Raw genomic sequence first — 19,667 nt, 5'->3', positions numbered from 1 at the left:
AGCGGACAAACGGTTTTTCTGTCACTGCAAGTTGTTTCTCTGCCAGTAGCACATTTAGCAGGGAGTACAATAGGATGATTGACAGCGCTAAGCCCCGCCTCTTGGTTCTGATTGGCTGTTTTTGGTGCATTTTTTCAGACAGCAGCAGCAGCTCAGGGAGATCGATCTTTTATCTGCCTCATAACAAACTGTGACAACATGGTGACGGTTTTAACTAATATCTAAAATATATATTCTTATAAAAGTTACGTACTGCAGCTTTAAGAAGTCATCATGTCCGTCTGTCACGTCTGTGATTTTGTGCTGCAGGTTCCGCAGCCTGACCACGGCGTTCTTCAGGGACGCCATGGGCTTCCTGCTGATGTTCGACCTCACCAGCCAGCAGAGCTTCCTCAACGTCCGCAACTGGATGAGTACGTAGGCAGAGCTTTAAAGATCAAACTCAGCTGTTTAATCCATCTAATCCAGCAGAGCTTAAGGTTTAAGTTCAGCTTATAATTCAGGAATATCCTGAAAATATTTTTACTTTTATAGATTTAGTTTAGGACATTTTTACTCAGTTTGTGTTCTAGTTTACATATTTATTCAGGTGGAAGGAGACAGAAGGACTAAAGTAAAATCTGCTGCATCCTCGGTGCACAAAGCAGCGTAAACACAGATCCTTCCTCCAGAACCATCACTGCTCACATAAACTCAATAAATCTTCACATCCCGACTGGTATTTAGTTTTACTTTCACTTGTTGTACATAACATAAATACACATGAACATTTTCTACATTTTCTAAATTATTCTACTGAGATTGTTCTGGTTTTATTTCGACTTATTTCTGTGAATAAAAATAGAAACTTAGCCTGGCTCGTATATTTTGTCGTAGAGTTGAGCTGAATAATTCAAAATCCAAACAAACAGAATCTGTAAAAAAACGATTGTAAACCAAGATGGCCGCCCTCGGCTCTGAAGAATCGAGCAAATTGGTGGAAAAAATCCAGATTCTTTCAAATCTTCAAAAAACTCGATTGTTAAACCTGATTCATCGCCAGTCGCTCGTCGCTTTGCTGCTGATAAATGTTACGTTTCTCTGTCCTCTGCCTGGTCGCCGTGGCAACCGAACCGCAGGCCAGCTGCAGGCCAACGCCTACTGCGAGAACCCGGACATCGTTCTGGTCGGGAACAAGGCGGACCTGGCCGACCAGCGGGAAGTCCAGGAGAAACAGGCCAAGGAGCTGGCCGACAAATACGGGCAAGTTCTGATTTATCACAAATAAAAACATTTCACTGAGTTTTTATCAGGAATAAAAACCTTTTTCTGCTGCTCATTCACAGACATTATCCCAGATTTCCTTAAAGTTATTATCAGTTTTATTATCAGTTTTTCTCAGGTTATTCAATAATAACTATAAACTCTGCTGGATGATAAATTGTTCCAGGATTTATTGTAATAAATGATAATATTGTCGTTTTGATGTGATTTTTAACCAGAGGTGAGAAAAATACCCAAATTACTCGAGTAAAAAGTAACTGATCAGATTATCAATTATTTCATATTTTAAAATTACATAAACAAATGGACCCAAATATAAAGCTAAGTGGAAATGTTGATATTTTAATGACCAAAATGACAATAATTCATAGAAGTAATAAAAAATAACAAAATCAGGCAAAATAAATTGTTACTAAATCAATTTATTAAAAAACAGATTAAACTTTAACAATAACTGCAGGTGAGAGTCTGAGTCTGGTGAGTTTTTCATTAATCATCAGAATAGAAATTATTGATCCAATTTTATCTTATTGTGTGATTAATTGATTAAATCAGTGTTTTTCAACGTGTTGGCCACCAGGGGCAGCAGAGGGAATGTTGGATGGAAAACAAGAAAAAAAAGGAAAAATAAATTAAATGAAACCCAATAAATGTTAAAATCATGCACTTTAGTTTGTTTTTATGAAAGTAATATATTTTGTAATTATTACTGTAAAACATAACTTTAAATAAAGTAAAGTTTATATTAGCTGTTTGAGGAGCTAATATAAGTTTGTGAACCCCTGGATTGTTTGATTGATTGATTGATTGATTGACTGATTGATTGATTGATTGATTGATTGATTGATTGATTGATTGATTATGAAGAATTTTCTCTTACTGGTGTATTTTGGCCCTTTCAGGATCCCGTACTTTGAGACGAGCGCAGCCACCGGTGCGGAGGTGGACAAGGCGGTGATCACGCTGCTGGACCTGGTGATGAAGAGGATGGAGCAGTGCGTGGACAAACCGCCGGCCGACCCCGCCAACGGGAACGGCGCCGCCAAGCTGGGCGAAGGAGCGCCCGACCCGAAACGATGCGCATGTTAGACCCGGAGACGCTCCTCCGTCCTCCTCACGTCCCGTCCGTCTCTTACTTCCCTCCCTGTCTGTCCTCAGCATGTTACTGTCATCTTTCAATCATTCCTGTTTGCAGCTCTGACAATAAACACACTGCAGCTCCCTCTAGTGGACACCACTAGGCATCGCAGCCTCCGCCTGTCAGCCTTGAGAAGCAAATTGAACCAGGAGGGGGCGCCGTCATCGCTGTCAGACGCATAATGTGCCTCGCTGAAAACCTGCAGCCTGGGAATTAAACTCTGCACGCTCCCTGCTTCACCGTTTATCCAACGTCCGTTCATGGCTTCACAGCAGGAAAAGGTCGAACTTTGAGTCAAATCTGGGCTAAAACTAGTTTAATGCCAGGCTGTGTGAATGAAGCATTTTATCCTGGACCACAATGAGGATTAGTGGGACCAATGTGTTTTAATTATATTCTTTGATTCTCTCCGCTCTGTGCTGGACCGGTACCAACCACACATTAGAGAAGCTTTGTTTTAGACGTTTACTGAACATGTGCCAAATGTGTTTTGTATTAACGGGCTTTACTGGGAGTCTTTGACACAAACATGGAGAGACTCCAGCAGCGTTTCTCAACATAAAACTGTGTGTGATGTCTTTTTGTGACCAGTTTGTTTTATTTTTTTATTAATCAAAGTTTTTTAGCTAATTTATGGGAGTATTTCAGCTTCAGCCAAAACAAGGTGTCCAGGAAAAACATAATATTCAGTTTAGTTTAAAAATAAATGAAAATAGAAACATAACTTGACCTGAAATTGTAGTCAAAAATGATACAAGGTCAGCTAACCATCACTAACTGTTAAATTGCAAGTAGAAAGTGGTACAGATTAGCTTAGCAGTTAGCTTCTGTAGCTGCTAGCATGATGCTAATGTAAAACCTGCAGCTCAAGATTTTGTTAAGATAATTTAAGTCATATTTCTTGCTTTACTTCTTGCTCTGTGAACATTTTTTATTTCTCACTAACTTCACTAACATGATGAAGATCAAGCTAACCTAGCTTAGCCTACAATGTTTTGTACATCAATGGTAAAGAAATTACAGTGGCTCTTAAAACTGTGTTTACCAGTTAAAGATCAGACAGTTTCTACAGTTAGTAGTGATATTTGTCAGCTGTTCATCAAAAGCAAATTCTTTTATTTTCACAGGCTGTCCACACTTTTAAGATACACTGCAACTAAACCGTCTTTTTGTTTTGGTATGTTGTAATAAATATGTTATTATTGTGGACATCCACCACAAATGGTTGTCCAAAATTAAACGACCTCTGTTAACATTTATTTACTTTTTTGAAAGGCAGATACAAAAGACTCATTGGCTAATGTAGCATGATGCTAGCCAGTTAGCTTTCATAACTGCTAGCAAGATGCTAATGTATCAACAGTAGCTCATTTTCATTTTAACTGAAAAATAAAGTTTTCAGGTTTTGTTTATTTTCATTTGGTTTACTTCTGATTAGCTTTTCCATCTTTTGCATTCCACAGAAGGCACTAGCATGCTAAAGATAGTCTAACTTAGCATAGCCACCTAGCATTTTTTAGCACAACATAAAATTGATTAGCATTGGCATCGTTTTGTCATCTGTACACTTTAAAGCTACAGTTCATTTCCAGCCCAAAGGAACTGACGTTTAAAGCGAATGAAGCTCAGTTAGCATAATTATACCTAATGTAGCTTCAGTGCTACACAGTTAGCTTCAAAGATATTTTAATGTAACATCAGCTCAAGCTTTTTCTCAGTTGGGTGACTTCATATTTTTTAAGCAATTCTATGTATATTTTATTGTCTTTATCTGCCTCACTAACTTATTTTATTCATAGTCATGCTAGCTTAGCAGAGCCAACTTTTTTTTACACAAACATCAGAGCATAGATGAAATTAATTAAACCGACATTGTTTGATTCTTCATATGGTGTAAACATTTGAATGTTTTAACTGTGGATGTCCATCACGGCTGTTAAAATAATAAATACTCAGTTAGGCTGCCGTTCGTTTTTGTCTCTTTGCCATTTTGCATTTTTGTTTTTTTCATATCCGACTTTCTCAAGTACAAACTGTCCTGTAGACGCCGGGTTGTTCGGTACTGACAGATTTTTATTACAGGTTGTTTCCTTAATTCATAAAAATGCTTTAAAAAATAAGTTAATTGTTTAATTAAGTGGCTTTGCTAACAGCTACATGGTGATGCGTTTTTAGCTAATGGTTGAATGAATTTCCAGAGGGACGACTGACTGGATTTCTTTAATTAACAACACTAAATATTATTTGAACAGCAAATAAAATCTTTCTACAGTATTTATTTACTAAGGTAGCGTTGTTGCTAAGCCAGTAGCCTCCATACCTGCTAGCAGGATGCTAACAGGAGTAATTCAAAGTTTTCCCATTTTTCTGTCTAAATGGAAGAAATCAGTTTTGGTATTTTTATGTTTTTTTTTTTTGTTTAATATCTTTCTAATTTCTGTATCCCACAGAAAACAATAATTTACTAAAAGTGAATCCAATTAGCTTAGCTAGCTTGTTAGTTTATCCAAAAACATGACAGAAAGCTAGCATGGTTTAGCTTCCTGTCGTGTGTTTTGAGTTTTTTGTAACAGAAACTCAAAGAAAACTTATTATACTCGGCATTGTTTGATATTTTGTGTGCTTTAATATTACAAAATATTACTGTGCACATTATAAAAATAACATTAAATTCATTGAGACAAACTGAGAGTAGGATTAGCACATTTTGGATGATTTTTAGCTTCAATCTCACTTTTTAAAACCTGTATTATAAATTCTTTAAGCATCGCAAAGCAGAAACTTTAATGAATGAATATTAGGAAAGTTTTAGAGTTTTGGTGCCTAATATGCCTCATTTGCATCAGAAAGGTTTTCATAACTTCACTCTTTCTGCCATTTTTGTGTTGTAAACGGATTAAGTTGCTCTGTGTTGATTTTCACCCAAACATTAAACATATTTTTTTCTTGTTTTAAATTACTGACATGTCCTTATAAATTTATTCATATCATTATTTTACCACCACTGTGCTTCATTGTTGGCTTATTTACTACACTTACTAAAACTTATTAGTTTTATTGTTTTTTGGGAACAATTAGTTTTATTTAGCTGTGCCTGGAAGATTGCAAAAAAAAAAAAAAAACAAACTTGCTGCTGCAGCATTAATTTTATGGAATACCTCACATGCCAAGAATGGCTCGAATGACCTGTGTTGGAGAAATGAAGAATAATCTGCATATTAATAATAAAAATACAGAATTATTTCAGTAATTCAGAAAAACACCAAATGAGCTCCAGACTAAACAATCTGGATTAACTCTGTTAGCATCTTTTAATGTTTCAGAAAGGAGGAATATTTCATTAAGTCATTAAATCATTTTAAACCTCCATAAATAATTACATACATGTATTTGTTTCCTTGCATGACCAGTTCTGAAACCAATGCCTTGTAATCATGACAATCTTTTGATACGGTTAGTTGTCTGCATCAGTGTTTATATTTTTTAAAGCTACTGTTAGCTTAATGCTTTATATTTGACTTTGTTTGTGGTTCTTCTCAACACATCTGTCATCTTGAAAGCAGAACATTATTTTGCGTTGATCTTCATGTTGTGCCTGTTGAACCTTCCTGTCTGTGAGGTTTTGTCGGCTGAATGTCTGAATTAAACGGATCAGAAAGTCCTGAAGTCGGTTTTGTTTCTCTGATGCCTGCAGTTTAGCTGGTTTGTTGCGTTAGCGCTGAGCGTATCGATGCCGCATGTTTGACACGATGAGAACAACATCAGATGCTTTGTGCTTCTGGTGCCAGAGCTGAAATAAATCGGTTGGTTTTATCCTCAGAACTGTTTTGATTTGTTTTTTATTTTGTTTTTGACAGAGATTCGTTTTAAAGTAAAAAAAACTGTTTTTTTATGAAGGAGAAATGGAGGAAAGGTTGGACTGTTGGACCGCACGTTTCTAACTGTAACATTTATATATGACTTAGAAAAATATGTTTTAATAATTGTGATAATTTAGAAAGTTATTTATTACATTTTTGTTTTTTTGGTTGTGGAAACCCAACAGGACAGAGTTTGTCTGGATCTGTTGGCATTTCTGCAAAATTAGAACAAAACTTTTATTTTTTCTTGTTAAAAGTGAAAATCTGAGAACTTCCTGATTCTCTGGTTAGTTCAGTTAGTAAATCGCTCACCTTCAACATAGAGACTGTTGTAGGTTCAATTCCTGGTCTTTAAATCAAATAAAATTCTTTCTTAATTTGGTATTTAATGGGAGTTTTAGATTGAAACACACAAAGTTCATCATAATCAGAAAAACATGATTTCTGCTTAAATTTTTTTTTTAAAAATAAATCTGTTTTTACTCCGGTAATGCACCAATTTGAGAATTTCAGCCGATATTCATATTTCTGGTTTTTTCACCATAAGAGTGAAAATCAATATTATCTTTTATCTTTGTCACATGAACAAACACCAGATGACCGACCTGCTAAACTCCCTCTAAATAAATAGTAATAATAAAGTAAACTTTGATAAAAAATAAAAAATATCGGCCCAATTCCACCTATTGATTTTGTATTATTTGTATCGATCATAAAAACAGATTTTTAGTTTTTCTCACAGTTCATGAAAGAACAGATGAAACTCCATTAGTCAAAGTTAAAGTTTATTTTGTACCGAAGGGCGAAAAATAAATACCCAATATGAGAGAAAACAAAATGTGGCGTTCAGATTTAAAACCTAATGTTTGTGCTGGTTTAAAATGAGAAACATTGTAAACACGGCAGAAATCAATCTGCTTATGGAGTCAAAGGTTATATTTCTGATTTCCTTTCGTTGCAGACAGAAGGTGAACGGTTTCCTCGCCCCATTAAATGTTCAAACAACTTCTTTACATAAATGGCAGAGTTACATTAAAACAGCAGCAAACCCTTTAAATATGCAAAAAATTAAACTTTTAAGATGTCCCAGAAAGACTTCAAGACATATAAATAATCTTTGCTGTGATTGAGATGAAAAAAGCCACGATCAAAGATCCCACAGACACTTTCACGACCCGTTGAAGCATCTTAAACACAAATACTGCAGATAAACGAGTTTCTGTACAGAAAATAAAAACCGAGGCGTCTCAGACAGTTTTCTTCTTAAAGCTTATTCTATATTTTCTATTAGAAGAAACTCAAACATTTTCCTCAAAGTTTTCTTCCAGATCACATCTCCTATAAACATTTTGAAAGAAAAGCAGCTGAGTGCAAAATGAAGCGGTTGTAGTTCATGGTGTCCACCAGCAGAGGGCGCCGAGGAATTTAACTTCTTAAAAACATGAAAAGAGGAAAAGAGAGTCCTGATTTGAAGCTGTTTTGTGTTTTCATGGCAGGAACGACCTGAAAACAGAAAGTGTTTGCTACAACCTAGCACCAGATTTCATCTCAATGAATTTCTCAGCTAGTTAAAAGTGAAGAACTTTCCCGGCAACATGAGATTATTTCCAAGCAGCTGAAAGTCATTCTGTGTTTCTGCTGCTGCAGATCTGCTGGTTTCCTGTCAAATTAATCCATTTCCCCACAGGAAGGTGGCGCTGGAGGGTTAAACTTTAGTCATGCTGGTTGGTTGTTCACTTAGCGGCTTCTCCTCTTCGTCGTCTTCGTCTCCGCTGAGGTCCAACCTCAGGTTGTCCAGAGTCTGACGGATCGTCAGGTTGTCTTTACGTCTGGTAGAGACACAGAAAACTTTGTTTAATCCTTCATTTTTGTTGGAAAACCGATTTTAAAACTTCACTGGATTCAGAAGAAAAAGCTTAACAACGTACAGCGGTTTGGTGCTAACATGTTAGCATTGGACCTTAGAAAGCTGTGAACTATTATTTCCCATCAATCTGGGAAGAGTTATGAAGACATTTCTAATCCATCTGAAGTTCATTTTCCTCCAGAAGATTCAGCTCAAAGGGGAAATGTGAAATCGCTCAATCCTCTGTTAGCATTAGCATGCTAAGTGTTAAAGGTCATGGAAGGTTGATTGAAAACATCATGGCAGCACAGATCGAGGGAAACTTTGAAATCTTACATTTTTCATTAAAATCTTTGATTTATGTTAAAATATATAAAATAGAAGTTATTTTCTGATTGGTTGCCAGTCAAATTCATAAAGCTAGCAGAGCTAGCAAGAAACGGAAAAGTTTCATTTTGAAGCGGTTCGTTTTCCAGAAACAAAAAAACTTGAACTTATTGCCCAAATGGAAGAACCAAAACATGCTAACTTAGCACAGCGCGTCGTCTTTAAGCTAACTTATTGTCACAGTTTAGCCTGCAGGCTGCGGTTCGTACTTGGTCTGCAGGTGTTGGTCCAGCAGCTGCCGCTGCAGCCGGCTGCTCGTCTCCCTCTCCTCCGTCAGCTCCCTCTGCAGGTGGCGGTACTGCGCCTCCTTCCTGGTCGCCTCCTCCTCCGCCTCGTTCAGCTGCCGCTTCAGCGTGCGCATCCTCTGGGTCATCTGAGACCAGACACAGCAGGGAATTAGCATGTTGCTAACGTTAACATGCTCTGTCAGATTTAAATAACGTAAATTATTATACTGTGTGATAAAGTTTCTGATTGTAGTTTTCATGTTTCCATGTCACTTTGCTGCCCCCTGGTGGCGGGAGGCTGCAGCGTGTATTACCAGTTCTTTCTGCTCGTTAGCGATGCGGGTTTCCTCCTCCAGCTGGTCATTCAGCTCGTTGATCTTCCTCTCCAGTTTACTGATGGAGTTCGTCAGAGTCGCCTTGTTTCTGCAGAAACACAAAAAAACCGTTAAATAAACAAACAAACAAAAAGAAGCAGAGCAGACAAATTCAAACTTGAGATCAACACTCAGTGAAGGACGGAGTATCTGGACGATGGACGTCGGCTCACCTCTCCTCGGCCCTCAGCGCGCTCTCCAGCTCCTTGGCCCGGCTCTCGGCCCGGGACACGACGTCCTCCTGAACCCTGGAGCTCTGCAGCTCCTCCACTTCCATACGCAGCTCCCTGATCTGGACACACAGAAAAACCAAGCGCCATCTTTAGCAGGGAAAAGGCTAGCGGTGAAGATGCTAGCAGCTCCATCGTTAACAGCCGAGGTAAAACACCCAAAGTTTGTACTTCAGTAAAAGTATCTGTCCAAGAAATTCAAACTAAAGTAGGAGTCAAAAGTCTACTGAAGTACTGATTAACCTTTGAAATTATGAATCATTTAATATTTAAAAATGACATGAGGTTAAAGGTTAAAGGTCACCTGTCTCTCCATGAAGGTCTTATCCATTTCCAGCTGGTCGTTCAGATCTTTTGCCTGGATCAGCTTCAGCTGCAGCTGCTCCGTCTGAAACACAGCAGAAAGTATCGGCGCCGGTCCGGTGGAAGATCCGGTTCAGCGGCGGCGCTCCGCCTGCAGGTGGCGCCCTACCTGCTCAATGGTCTTCTTGTGCTTGGCGGCCCAGCGCTGCTCGCTCTCCAGCAGCTCCTCCAGTTCCGTTTCCACGTCGATCAGCTTCTCCTGTTCACCAGAAAAACAAACGGCTCGGCGTTTCATCATGGCCGCTCGCTTTAGAGAGTTTACGGCTGAACAGGATTAGCATAATTAATGCCTCATTAACCCCAAACTGATGGTTGAATGTCTGGTTAATTCATGTGGACGTCTCTGCTTCACAGAAAAACATTTAGAAACTAAAAAAAATTTGTTTTAGTGCTTAAAAAGAAACTTATTGCTCATTTCTTATAAATAAACCCAGAGTAGAAACTGACCTACTTAACCTGAGTTCAATAAAGACTCAAACATTTCAGCAGAAACAATCACTACAGTTTTATAATTCTGAGGTAGCAAAAATTCACACAAAATCAACAAATCCATGCTTTTCATTATTATTATTACTATTATTATTATTACTTACGTTAATACATAATTCTTTGAGCCAATTTTCTCCAAAAAAAACAAAAACATTGAGTTAAGTAATACCAGCTCCCACCTGCAGGTGGCAGCATTTCTCACTACGCAGCTTCATCTCGTGTTAAAGTCTGAGATCAATATGGTGAAAAATAAAATAAAAATGGAGCTATTTATGTTGTTTAGAGAATGAAAATGTTGGTCTCTAATCTGTCATTGTTTCTTATTCTATTTGTAGATTTCATAAAGTGTTTAATAAGGAAATTAATGGATTATTTCTTTTGCAAATATCTCTTTTTTAAAACTTTTTTTGTTACTGTTTTTGAGCCGTTACACCACCAGGATCCTGTGAGGTTTTTGTTTTTTGAGCAGGCAGTACCTGGGCCACCTTGACCTGCTTGGCCAGGTCGTCCTTGGCCTGGTTGGTGCTGTGCAGCTCCATGGTCAGGTCGTCCACCGTGCGCTCTGCCTGCCTGCACTGCAGCTGCAGCCGCTCCCGCAGCTGGATCTCCTCCTCCAGGCTGCGCTCCTTATCGATCAGCTTCCCGGACACCTGGACCCGACAGAACCAGAACCTGAAGCAGCAGCAGCAGCTTAACGCCTGCTTCGTGTCGGCTGCAGCTGCGTACCTCTCCCTGCAGCTTGCTGACCAGCAGCTGCAGCTTCTGGACCTCCTGGTCCTTCTCCAGCAGCGCCTCCTCCAGCTCCTCCACCCTCATCTGGGCGTCTTCACGCAGCTTCAGGTGGAGGTTCACTTCTGCTGAGTTCTGGGTGGACGACTGCAGAGCCTCGCTGAGCTGGAAACAGAAGCAGCCGTTAGCGCCGCCTCTCACAGCCCAGGAACCAGCAGATTAAACGTTTCTGCACCTCCTCCTCCAGCCTGAGGATGGTGCTGTTGAGCTCAGACGTCTTCTTGTCTCGGGTCTCTTTGTCCACCTCCATCTCCTCCAGCTGCCTCTCTGCCAGCCACAGCTTCTCGGCCAGAGACTGGGCGTGTTGGGTCTGCTTCTCCAGGTTGTCCTGAACGCCAAACAGAGGCACAGAATCAGGAAGTAGAATCAGGAAGTAGAACCAGGAAGTAGAATCAGGAAGTAGAACTCAACAAACAAACATGGCCGACTAGGAAGAAGTAATGGTGGTAGTTTGTGGTCTATAATAACAGATAACGTGTAAGAAGATTTCTCAGACGTCTATAGTGTCTATGCAGTTTGTTTGGATGAGAGAAGATTCACAGCAGCTCGTCTGGTTCTACCTCAGCGTCCTGGATCTTGTTCTTCAGGGACTGCTGGAGGAAGTTGAAGGCGTACTCCTGATTATTGGCCTCCACCATCATTTCCCGGGCATCCTTCACCTCAATCTGTAAAACAAACAACAAACATCACACAGACTGAAGCCAAACAAACACGACCTTCTGTTATAATTAAGTTCTTAATTGGATATTTCACCAAAAACTTTCGCAGAACCTAAATTCTCACAGAATTTTATGTGAGAATTCTCACAGAACATTAGCCACTGAAAAATTGAACATGGCCGCCATGGTCATCTAATAAGATTTATTTTTACAGTAAGCTTGCCAATATCACAAATTAACATTTTTGGTGTTAAAAAATTATATATGGTTTCCTAATCTTGTGTTTCCTTTTACTGGTGGACATTTTTCAAAATGGCTACCATAGTTGTGGAGAACGTCTGCACTAAAATAGGAGAAGTTATTGCCAGTGTTGGACACAGCTAACCAAAAAGTTAGTTTCACTAAACACTAGTTTGCTAAACAAAAGTATTAGCTAAGCTAATGATGAACTGCTAATCACATAAAAAACTAGAGAAAGCTAACGCTAAACACATAAAATAACAAGCAGAAGCTAGCAATAAACTGCTAAACACATTAAAAAACTTTAGGAAGCTAACGCTAATCGCTAAAGACTTTTAAACAATGGCAGAATTTAACTTTAAGGTGATAAACACATAAAAAGCAGAACATAATGCTAACCAGTAAGAGGACTGAATAATCGGCACAGTTACAACTGGTGAGACTTTGGTGTAAAAGTCTGATACCAGTTGTCAGACTTGTAAACACCAAAGTGTTCAGTTTCAGTTTGGTGTCTCATTTTGCTACATATTATCACTTTAAAGTTGTATGAATAGTTGAAAACATGATGTGGCACAAAGATCCTCCAAGTCATTAAAATGGGGAACATTTTGGTTCCCATGGTAATAACTGGCTAAAAAAGGCACAAAAATGGTGGCCATCTTGAAACATGTCCATCATCCTGAATTCAGTGTGAAAATCATACGACCAGACAGATTAGCATGCTAATTTTCACAGTAATTTTCTGCTCCGTCTCACCTCCATCTCTCGGCATCTCTCTCTGAGGCCCTGGCTCTCCTTGTCCATCTCAATAATCTGCTCTCTGGTTCTCTTCAGCTCGTTGTTCAGCTGGGCGTTGGTCCTCAGCAGGTCCTCGTTGTTCACCAGCAGGGCGCGCATCTCAAACCTTCACAGGACAATCAGATCGGTACCGATGAGATTTACACCTCAGATGGTCAAAGCAGCAAATTAAACAACAAAAGAGATTCAACATTCAAAACCAATTTACACAATTTCTGTCTCTATGAACCAATGCTAGGGATTTCTAAAGTATGTTTATTGGACCACAGTCATTGAGTCATTCCCACCTACAAACCCAGGTCTTAAATGTAAGGCCTTAAACTGTCTTGCGTTCTTTAAAAAAATGTACATTGGCCTTAAATACATTAATCACAGGTTTTAGTTTTTGTTGTAGCATGACTATATAACCGCAAATATTTTATGTAGTTATATTTTTCTCTTCTGTCAGGCAAAAGTTTGAGTCATCTTCACTGCGTTCTGTGGCTACAGCTAACTGCTAGCTGCTAATATACCCTTGCTTGCTAGCTAGCTTTTTTTTTGTTCATTTTTTGTGGTCAGTGCAAAATTACTTCCATTTGGCTGGATGATTTCGCTACTGAACCACTTTTGTTGCCAACCCATTCAAGGTTAGCGTTAGCTGCATTCTGTTCCAAAACATTTTTAAGTAGGTGGTACGGGGTTTACCGATGTAGGGAGCCATTTTCAATGTGAAAAACACAAAGTTGCTGCCAACAGTCACAAACACACCGCAGTAGTTTCACTGTTTCTCTATGTTTCATACAATACGATGTCCCAACAATCCCCAATATTTATACTTCTTCTTTTTCTTAAATTTAATTCAGGGTGGCATTACAAAAGGTCTTAAAAAGTCTTAAATTTTACTTTGTGGAACCTGCAGATAACCTCAGTTCAGCTAAAGTGAACCTTGGTTCAGTTAGAGTGAGTATGTGAACGACAAGCGGACCAGAGACTTCTCCAAATGCGGGATGTGGATTACAGCACAGTGCATTATGGGTAAATACAACCAAAACAAATGCTAACTAGTACTAGCAGGAGAAATAGCTAATGGTCTTTAGCCAAAGACAAAATAGAAAACCTCCAACCACTAAAATTTGACCTCACTCCATTTGTTTCCATCCACCCCATAGCTCTCCCCAGATTGACCTGCGTTATTCAATCCAGCAGATTAATCAGGATTAAGACATTAAAGCATAAATAGTTGAAATCATCTCTGACGATGCGGCTCTTCCTCTCTGACCTGATCTGGTTCCTTTCTTTCTCCATCTCGACGCTCTCTGCTTCCAGGAACGTGTTGCGCTGAAGAAAACACACAAACCATTAGAAATATTGTTTAATAATTCAGTCACATAATAACTAATAAACCAGTTTTTATTTAATACCGGTAATCTCTGGTATTATTGGTTAAAGTTACAGCAGTCAGAACCTCATGGAGCTGCTAGATAAAACCAAACAAAATGTCTTTAAATCTTTAACTTTTGTGCCAAATTTAGTCTAAACTGAACATTTCAGTTCAGTTTATTTATACAAGGCAAATGTTAAAACTACAGCAGGTCCAGTTCATGGTGAGTAATTAGAATATATTTAAAAACTTAATTTATTTCAGCAACTAAAGAGAAAAAATATACATATATACGTAATATACGTATAACACACAGTGTGATATATGCAAATACCTGAGATTCTGCACCTTCTCCCTACTAACCTTTTCTTCCTTCCACTCAACTTTCCATAAATATTTGTTTGGATAAAGCACTCAGAGCATCCAGCTTCTTTAATAATGATCTTTATGGCTTACTCTCCTAAATAAAATCATCTTTTTGGTACATTAATTTATTCAGATGCATCTGTAGAACCAGATTAGTATTTTAATAATCTGAGATTGATTTTACCTTCTGACAGACGTCCAGTTGTTTGGTCAGTTCTTCTATGAAGTCTTTCTTATTCGGCGCTCCCAATGTGGCGGAGCGCAAGCTGTAGTGAACAGGCGCCACCTGCTGGCCAGATATGAACACAGTAAAATTCACTTTTTTAGCCGCTAAATATTTTTTTTGTGTACTTTGAGTGTCTACGATAAAAAGGTTGTAATACTATATGAATAAAGTAAAAATACCAGAAAGTTATAATAGATTAAAGTTGCAGTAATATGAGGATAAAGTTGAATAATATGAACAAAATTGTAATGATACAAGAATGATGTCATAATATTACATAATAGTTGATTTTTTATTGAATTAACAAAACCCCCAAGAACCTGAACAAATTTTAAATGTTTTTGTATTTTCCTCCTTAAAGAGACAGGCGTGTGTTTCGTACCGTGTTGTTCATCTCGGGCCTTCTCCTCAGGGTGTCGTAGGTGGAGAAGCGTGTGCGCTGGGAGGTCAGCGAGGGCGTTGGCATGCCGATGGGGCTGGTGCTGCGGCTGTTGAAGCTGTACAGGTTCATCTCTGAGGTGGCGGGGGAGAGTCCGCCCTGAACCTGGAGACAAACGCAACGTCATCCGCTACAGCTCCCCGCTCTCCACTTCACACAGAAACCAGGTACACACCTTGTACTCGGACATCCTGTAGGTCGGGGTGTAATCCACGGACGTGGTCGTGGCGTACGGACTGTTGAAGACCCGGGGAGGGCTGTCGACAATGCCCGTCTGAAAACACACACCAGGTGTTCAGTTTACTTCCAGCAAGTAAAAACAGAACAAACAACTGTAATGCAAACAAATGCAACATTCTGATGGGATCAAGACGGTTATTACTTCAACAGGAAAAACGTGACATCAGCTGTGAATTATTGTTTCATTTTGGCTGCGTGACACATTAACGTGGAGACAGAGAGTTAGAGCCAGACTGAGAGAAGCTGGGTTTATAAAATTACAAGAATAAAGTTAAAATATCATGTAAATGAAGTCATAACACCAGAAAAAGTTGTGAATATAGTAACATTTTATGATTAAAAGAATTAATTATAATGAGTAAAAGTCCTAAAAATATAAAGATAAAGAAGTAAAAAACATATCCAAATAAAGTCATAATTCCAGCATAAAGTCATAATATTAAATGAAGTTGTAATAATACACTAACAAATTTGTAATAGTAAACTACAGACGTAATATTACAAGAATTGTCATAAAAATACCAAAATAAAGTCATAATATGAGAATAAAACTGTAATTTAAAAAAAACTTCTACATGAATAAGCAGTTTTACTGCTGCCTTAAGATAAGGAATGTTGTGAATCTTGTGAAGTTATAATTTGGTTTATAAACAGGAAACTCTTCATCTTTAAACACATCAACATCAAATTATTATCAACAGCAGGATTTTGAATCTATTTTGAAGAAAGAATCTCTGGATAACTATTCACACTTTTTCTCATAATTTTACGACTTTCTTCTGCTAATATTGTAACTTTATTTTTGTAATTAAAAGAAGATTCTCTCAGTTTGCCTCCAGTACTCCGTCGCAGTAGATCTAACGTGATTTTTGTAAAATAAAAACATTAATCGAAGCCGAGTTTCTGTGCTCTGATTGGAAACTGTGAGTCAGCCGACGGAGCGAAAAACCTTCAATCTGTGTTTCTTCCAGAAGGTGGCGCTGTGCATAAACTGGAAAGGAAAAATTAGATTGGACTCATTCTGCAACAGACAAGTTACTGCTGGAAGGTTTGGGGATAAATCAGTTAATCAATTAATCTGATTAGTTATATACAATATTATACCAACGTAAAGGAAAATTATTATTTTTAATCATTTATTTATATGTACTTTTTACCTGTTTATCTAAATAAAGGCAAAAACATGTACTACAAATATTCTTTAATAAGTTTAGAAATTTGTTTGGCAAAATACATTAAATAGATTTCATTTATCAAAGTTCTTTTAAATACCTTTAAAATTGAAAAAAAATAGTTTTTCCTACATTAAAATGTTTAGTTAAAACCTTAATTATATTCTTTTAAAATATTTTAAATTTTAAACATTTATTTCAACATTTTGAATTTTAAAACTTTTAACTATTTATCTACTTTAAATTTTTTTCTGCATATGTGAGGTAACAAAGTTCCTTTCAAAATAAAGTCTCTAAATCTCAACTTTAGTTCAAAAAGATTTAGAAGAGTAAATAAATTACATTGTTAATTTTTTAGGAGCAACTAATGCTTTATGTATCCTTTAATCTCCATTTCTAGAAAATATTAAATTATATTTTTTTTCTTTTAAAACTGAATATTTTTTAATTTTTTATTTCATTATTGACTTAAATTGTTTTCTAGATATTTAAGGTAAATAAATTCCTTTAAAGCTAAATAGTAGGTGTCTAAATTTTATTTTTTAATATTTTTGATATTTTTAATATTTGAGGTCTCAACTATTGCTTAATCTTTATTTTTTTAAAACAATAAATAAAGTTTATTTTTAAAATTTGTGGTATGTTTTACATTTTTCATTTTGTTATTTATTTCCCTTAAATTGTTTTCTACAATATATTTGAGGTTAATAAATTTCTTTAAAGATAAATGTTAAGGACTCTAAATCTTATTTTTAATATTCTTAATATTTTTGAGTATTGAACTATTTCTTAAGTTTTAAATCTAAGTCTTTTTTACCCAGAATAAATCAACTTCACGTCTTTTTGACAAATTCAAGAAGACCTTCAGATTTCTGCACAGGAATTAAATCAGTTCCCATTTCCTCCATGTGATGGCGCTGTTAACTCTAGAATGACTGTTATCCCTCAGCATCTGGTTCCTATTTGGTCCAAACTTAATCTACCAAATCCCTCACACACACACACACACACACACGCACACACACACACACATTCTGGTCTTCCTCACTCACCCTGTCAGAACCCGTGTCCCAGTCCCGAGAGGCCAGGGACTCCAGGGACCCGCGGAAGTTGTTCGTTCCCAGCCGGGTGGTCTCCCATCTGGAGAGCCGGGGGCTTTTGTCTCCGATTGACCCGCCGCCGCCTGGCCCGTTGGACTCCCTGCTGCTCAGCCCGTTGGTCTTCAGATCGTGGTTCAACAGAAGCTGGTACTTGGGGTTCTGGGTGACCATGGTGGCTCTGGGCGTGGACGGCTCCTCCTCGGACGGGCTGTCGGACTGCTTGCTGGAATCCACTTCTGACTCCTGAAGGACGGAGGCAGAGGATTCAGAGGAAAGGTGGAGATGCAGTTGAGGAGTAAATCAAATGATTTAAGGCATTTTCATTCCAACGTGAAGAAGCAGATCAGCAAAAGCAAGATTTGGAAAGTTTAAAGAGTTAATTTTTGGTGCAGCATATTACTCTAAAAACCTTTCATGTGTGGATACAAGCATGCACAGTGGCATGCTCACCCCTAAGGTCAATATTTCCCATTAGCCACTTGAATTTCAGGATGACAGCAATTTTTCAAGATGGCCGCCATTTTTGACCCTTACAAATCAGTTATCATGAAAAGTTAATTCCTCATTTTTCAACACTCTAAGAACCTGCAGGTTTCTTATGAAGCATCATTTTGGTAAAAATAACCTAAAGGATTTTTTTCCCAGATTCAGGACTGATTTCAGGTCATAGACCATCGTTTTTCCAACCCTACATCATCACACTTTGTGGAAAAGTTGGGAAACAGTTCAGAAAGCAAACAGAAACAGAAGCAAAATTCAATCAGGCAGATCCATCAGTTTAAATCTTTGTTTTGTGAAATAAAATCAAGTCGTTATTGACATGAAGAGGAAAACTTGGTGCCTTGTAGTAATATCTCAACCACAACCTTTAGTAAATTTTATTGGGGTTTTCTGTAATGAATCAACATAAAGTTATAAATAATGACAACATGGAGAGAAAATGATGCATGTTATTTACTTACAAATAAAAGTCTAAAGAGCTTTGTGTCTATATTGAGATGATGAACTGGGTTCAAAGCTTGCAACAAATTCATTCCACAGTTTAAAGTTTTATGTAAATATTTCTCAAACATGCATCATTTAGATCCCAGTTACGTTTGTGTGGATCTGTCGGTTTAATTTCCAAATACATCAAAGTTTGTGGTTGAACCAAGACTAAATCTGAGAGTGAAAGAGGTAGAAGTGTTTTTTCAAGGCATTGTAGGAAAAAAAAAAATCAACGATGAGAAAGAGGTTCAGTTGACGATTAAATGATGATGTGCTCTAAAGGCCTGAAGTGGTGCTGTGCCTTTAAGTCGGATCAATAATCATGCAAATCGTTGTTTTATGAAGAGTCCGGAAAAGGTGCAAAGTTCCCCGGATCGGTGCAGCTCGTCTGGATCGGATTTGATCCTCCGTCTCTTACCGATCCCAAGCCAGAGTCGGCCACTGAGTCTCTACCAGACTTTGGAGTTTTTGGTTTGCTCGTCGTTTCTGAATCCGTCGTCTGAGTGCTGCCCTCTACTGGACACTCAACCCTGGTGGTTATATCCGTAGATTTGGCTCCCTTCTTAGTCGACTCCGCCTCGTTCTGTTTGGCGTCTTCGGATGGAGTCGCTGTGACGGTGGGAGTCGAACTCCTGACCTCCTCGATGGCACTCGGCGTGAAAACACTCAGCTTGGACTTGGAAGAGTTCAGCGACTCCATGGAAACCGACCTGAGGACTCGTCTGTGTCCAGAGAAAGCGCTCTGGGATGAAAACAAGTATGGAGTCGGACCGGAGAATCGACTCAGCAGGTCTTTGATGCTGTCAGCTCGCCGCAGGTTGGAACCAACATGGCCGCCACATGATCCCTCTTTACTGGGAATCTGGGAACTTACTGGCCGATGCTGAAAGAGGTAAACACAGCAACAAATCCCCCCAAACAGCTGTTAGACAGGACTCTGATCCGGAGCCACGCTCTAACCGATTCTGTAAATACACACACATCTGGTAAATATTATCCATCAGCAAGAGCAAAATATATAAATATGTTTCAGGTTTCTGCACAAGTTCATAAGCAAAAACTCAACCTGCTGACGAAGCAACAGTAAACCAGTGAGTAAATATATTTAGTAGAG

At 38.2% G+C, this 19,667-nt stretch overlaps 2 protein-coding genes across 5 annotated transcripts in view; one reads left to right on the top strand and one right to left on the bottom strand.

The window, feature by feature from the left end:
- The window catches only part of rab27b (RAB27B, member RAS oncogene family), a 29,245-nt gene extending 23,025 nt beyond the window's left edge, over positions 1-6,220 (top strand). For both annotated transcript variants that reach the window (XM_032570505.1, XM_032570506.1), the window contains exons 4-6: positions 310-413; positions 1,119-1,242; positions 2,166-6,220. In XM_032570505.1, coding sequence (XP_032426396.1) covers positions 310-413; positions 1,119-1,242; positions 2,166-2,352 — 415 coding nt within the window. In that variant the 3' untranslated portion in view covers positions 2,353-6,220. The remainder of the gene's footprint in view (positions 1-309; positions 414-1,118; positions 1,243-2,165) is intronic.
- An 809-nt stretch (positions 6,221-7,029) lies between these two features.
- LOC116724776 (cingulin-like protein 1) overlaps positions 7,030-19,667 on the bottom strand; it is a 33,013-nt gene continuing 20,375 nt past the window's right edge. Inside the window, exons 7-23 of one of the 3 annotated variants that reach the window (XM_032570500.1) lie at positions 18,972-19,436; positions 17,519-17,809; positions 15,230-15,328; positions 14,998-15,159; positions 14,574-14,678; positions 13,922-13,980; positions 12,622-12,769; positions 11,527-11,631; positions 11,142-11,294; positions 10,904-11,071; positions 10,654-10,827; positions 9,798-9,887; positions 9,630-9,713; positions 9,269-9,387; positions 9,036-9,144; positions 8,704-8,867; positions 7,030-8,090 (exon numbers count right to left, since the gene is read on the bottom strand). In XM_032570500.1, the coding sequence (XP_032426391.1) occupies positions 7,967-8,090; positions 8,704-8,867; positions 9,036-9,144; positions 9,269-9,387; positions 9,630-9,713; positions 9,798-9,887; positions 10,654-10,827; positions 10,904-11,071; positions 11,142-11,294; positions 11,527-11,631; positions 12,622-12,769; positions 13,922-13,980; positions 14,574-14,678; positions 14,998-15,159; positions 15,230-15,328; positions 17,519-17,809; positions 18,972-19,436 (2,619 nt within the window). In that variant the 3' untranslated portion in view covers positions 7,030-7,966. The remainder of the gene's footprint in view (positions 8,091-8,703; positions 8,868-9,035; positions 9,145-9,268; positions 9,388-9,629; positions 9,714-9,797; positions 9,888-10,653; positions 10,828-10,903; positions 11,072-11,141; positions 11,295-11,526; positions 11,632-12,621; positions 12,770-13,921; positions 13,981-14,573; positions 14,679-14,997; positions 15,160-15,229; positions 15,329-17,518; positions 17,810-18,971; positions 19,437-19,667) is intronic. The other 2 variants (XM_032570501.1, XM_032570503.1) reach the window with 2 other exon arrangements.

Source organism: Xiphophorus hellerii, chromosome 8, assembly GCF_003331165.1.
Source record: "Xiphophorus hellerii strain 12219 chromosome 8, Xiphophorus_hellerii-4.1, whole genome shotgun sequence".
NCBI classification, from domain to species: Eukaryota; Metazoa; Chordata; class Actinopteri; order Cyprinodontiformes; family Poeciliidae; genus Xiphophorus; species Xiphophorus hellerii.
Note: the sequence above shows the minus strand (reverse complement) of the source record. Positions and strands in the feature narration are given on the sequence as shown.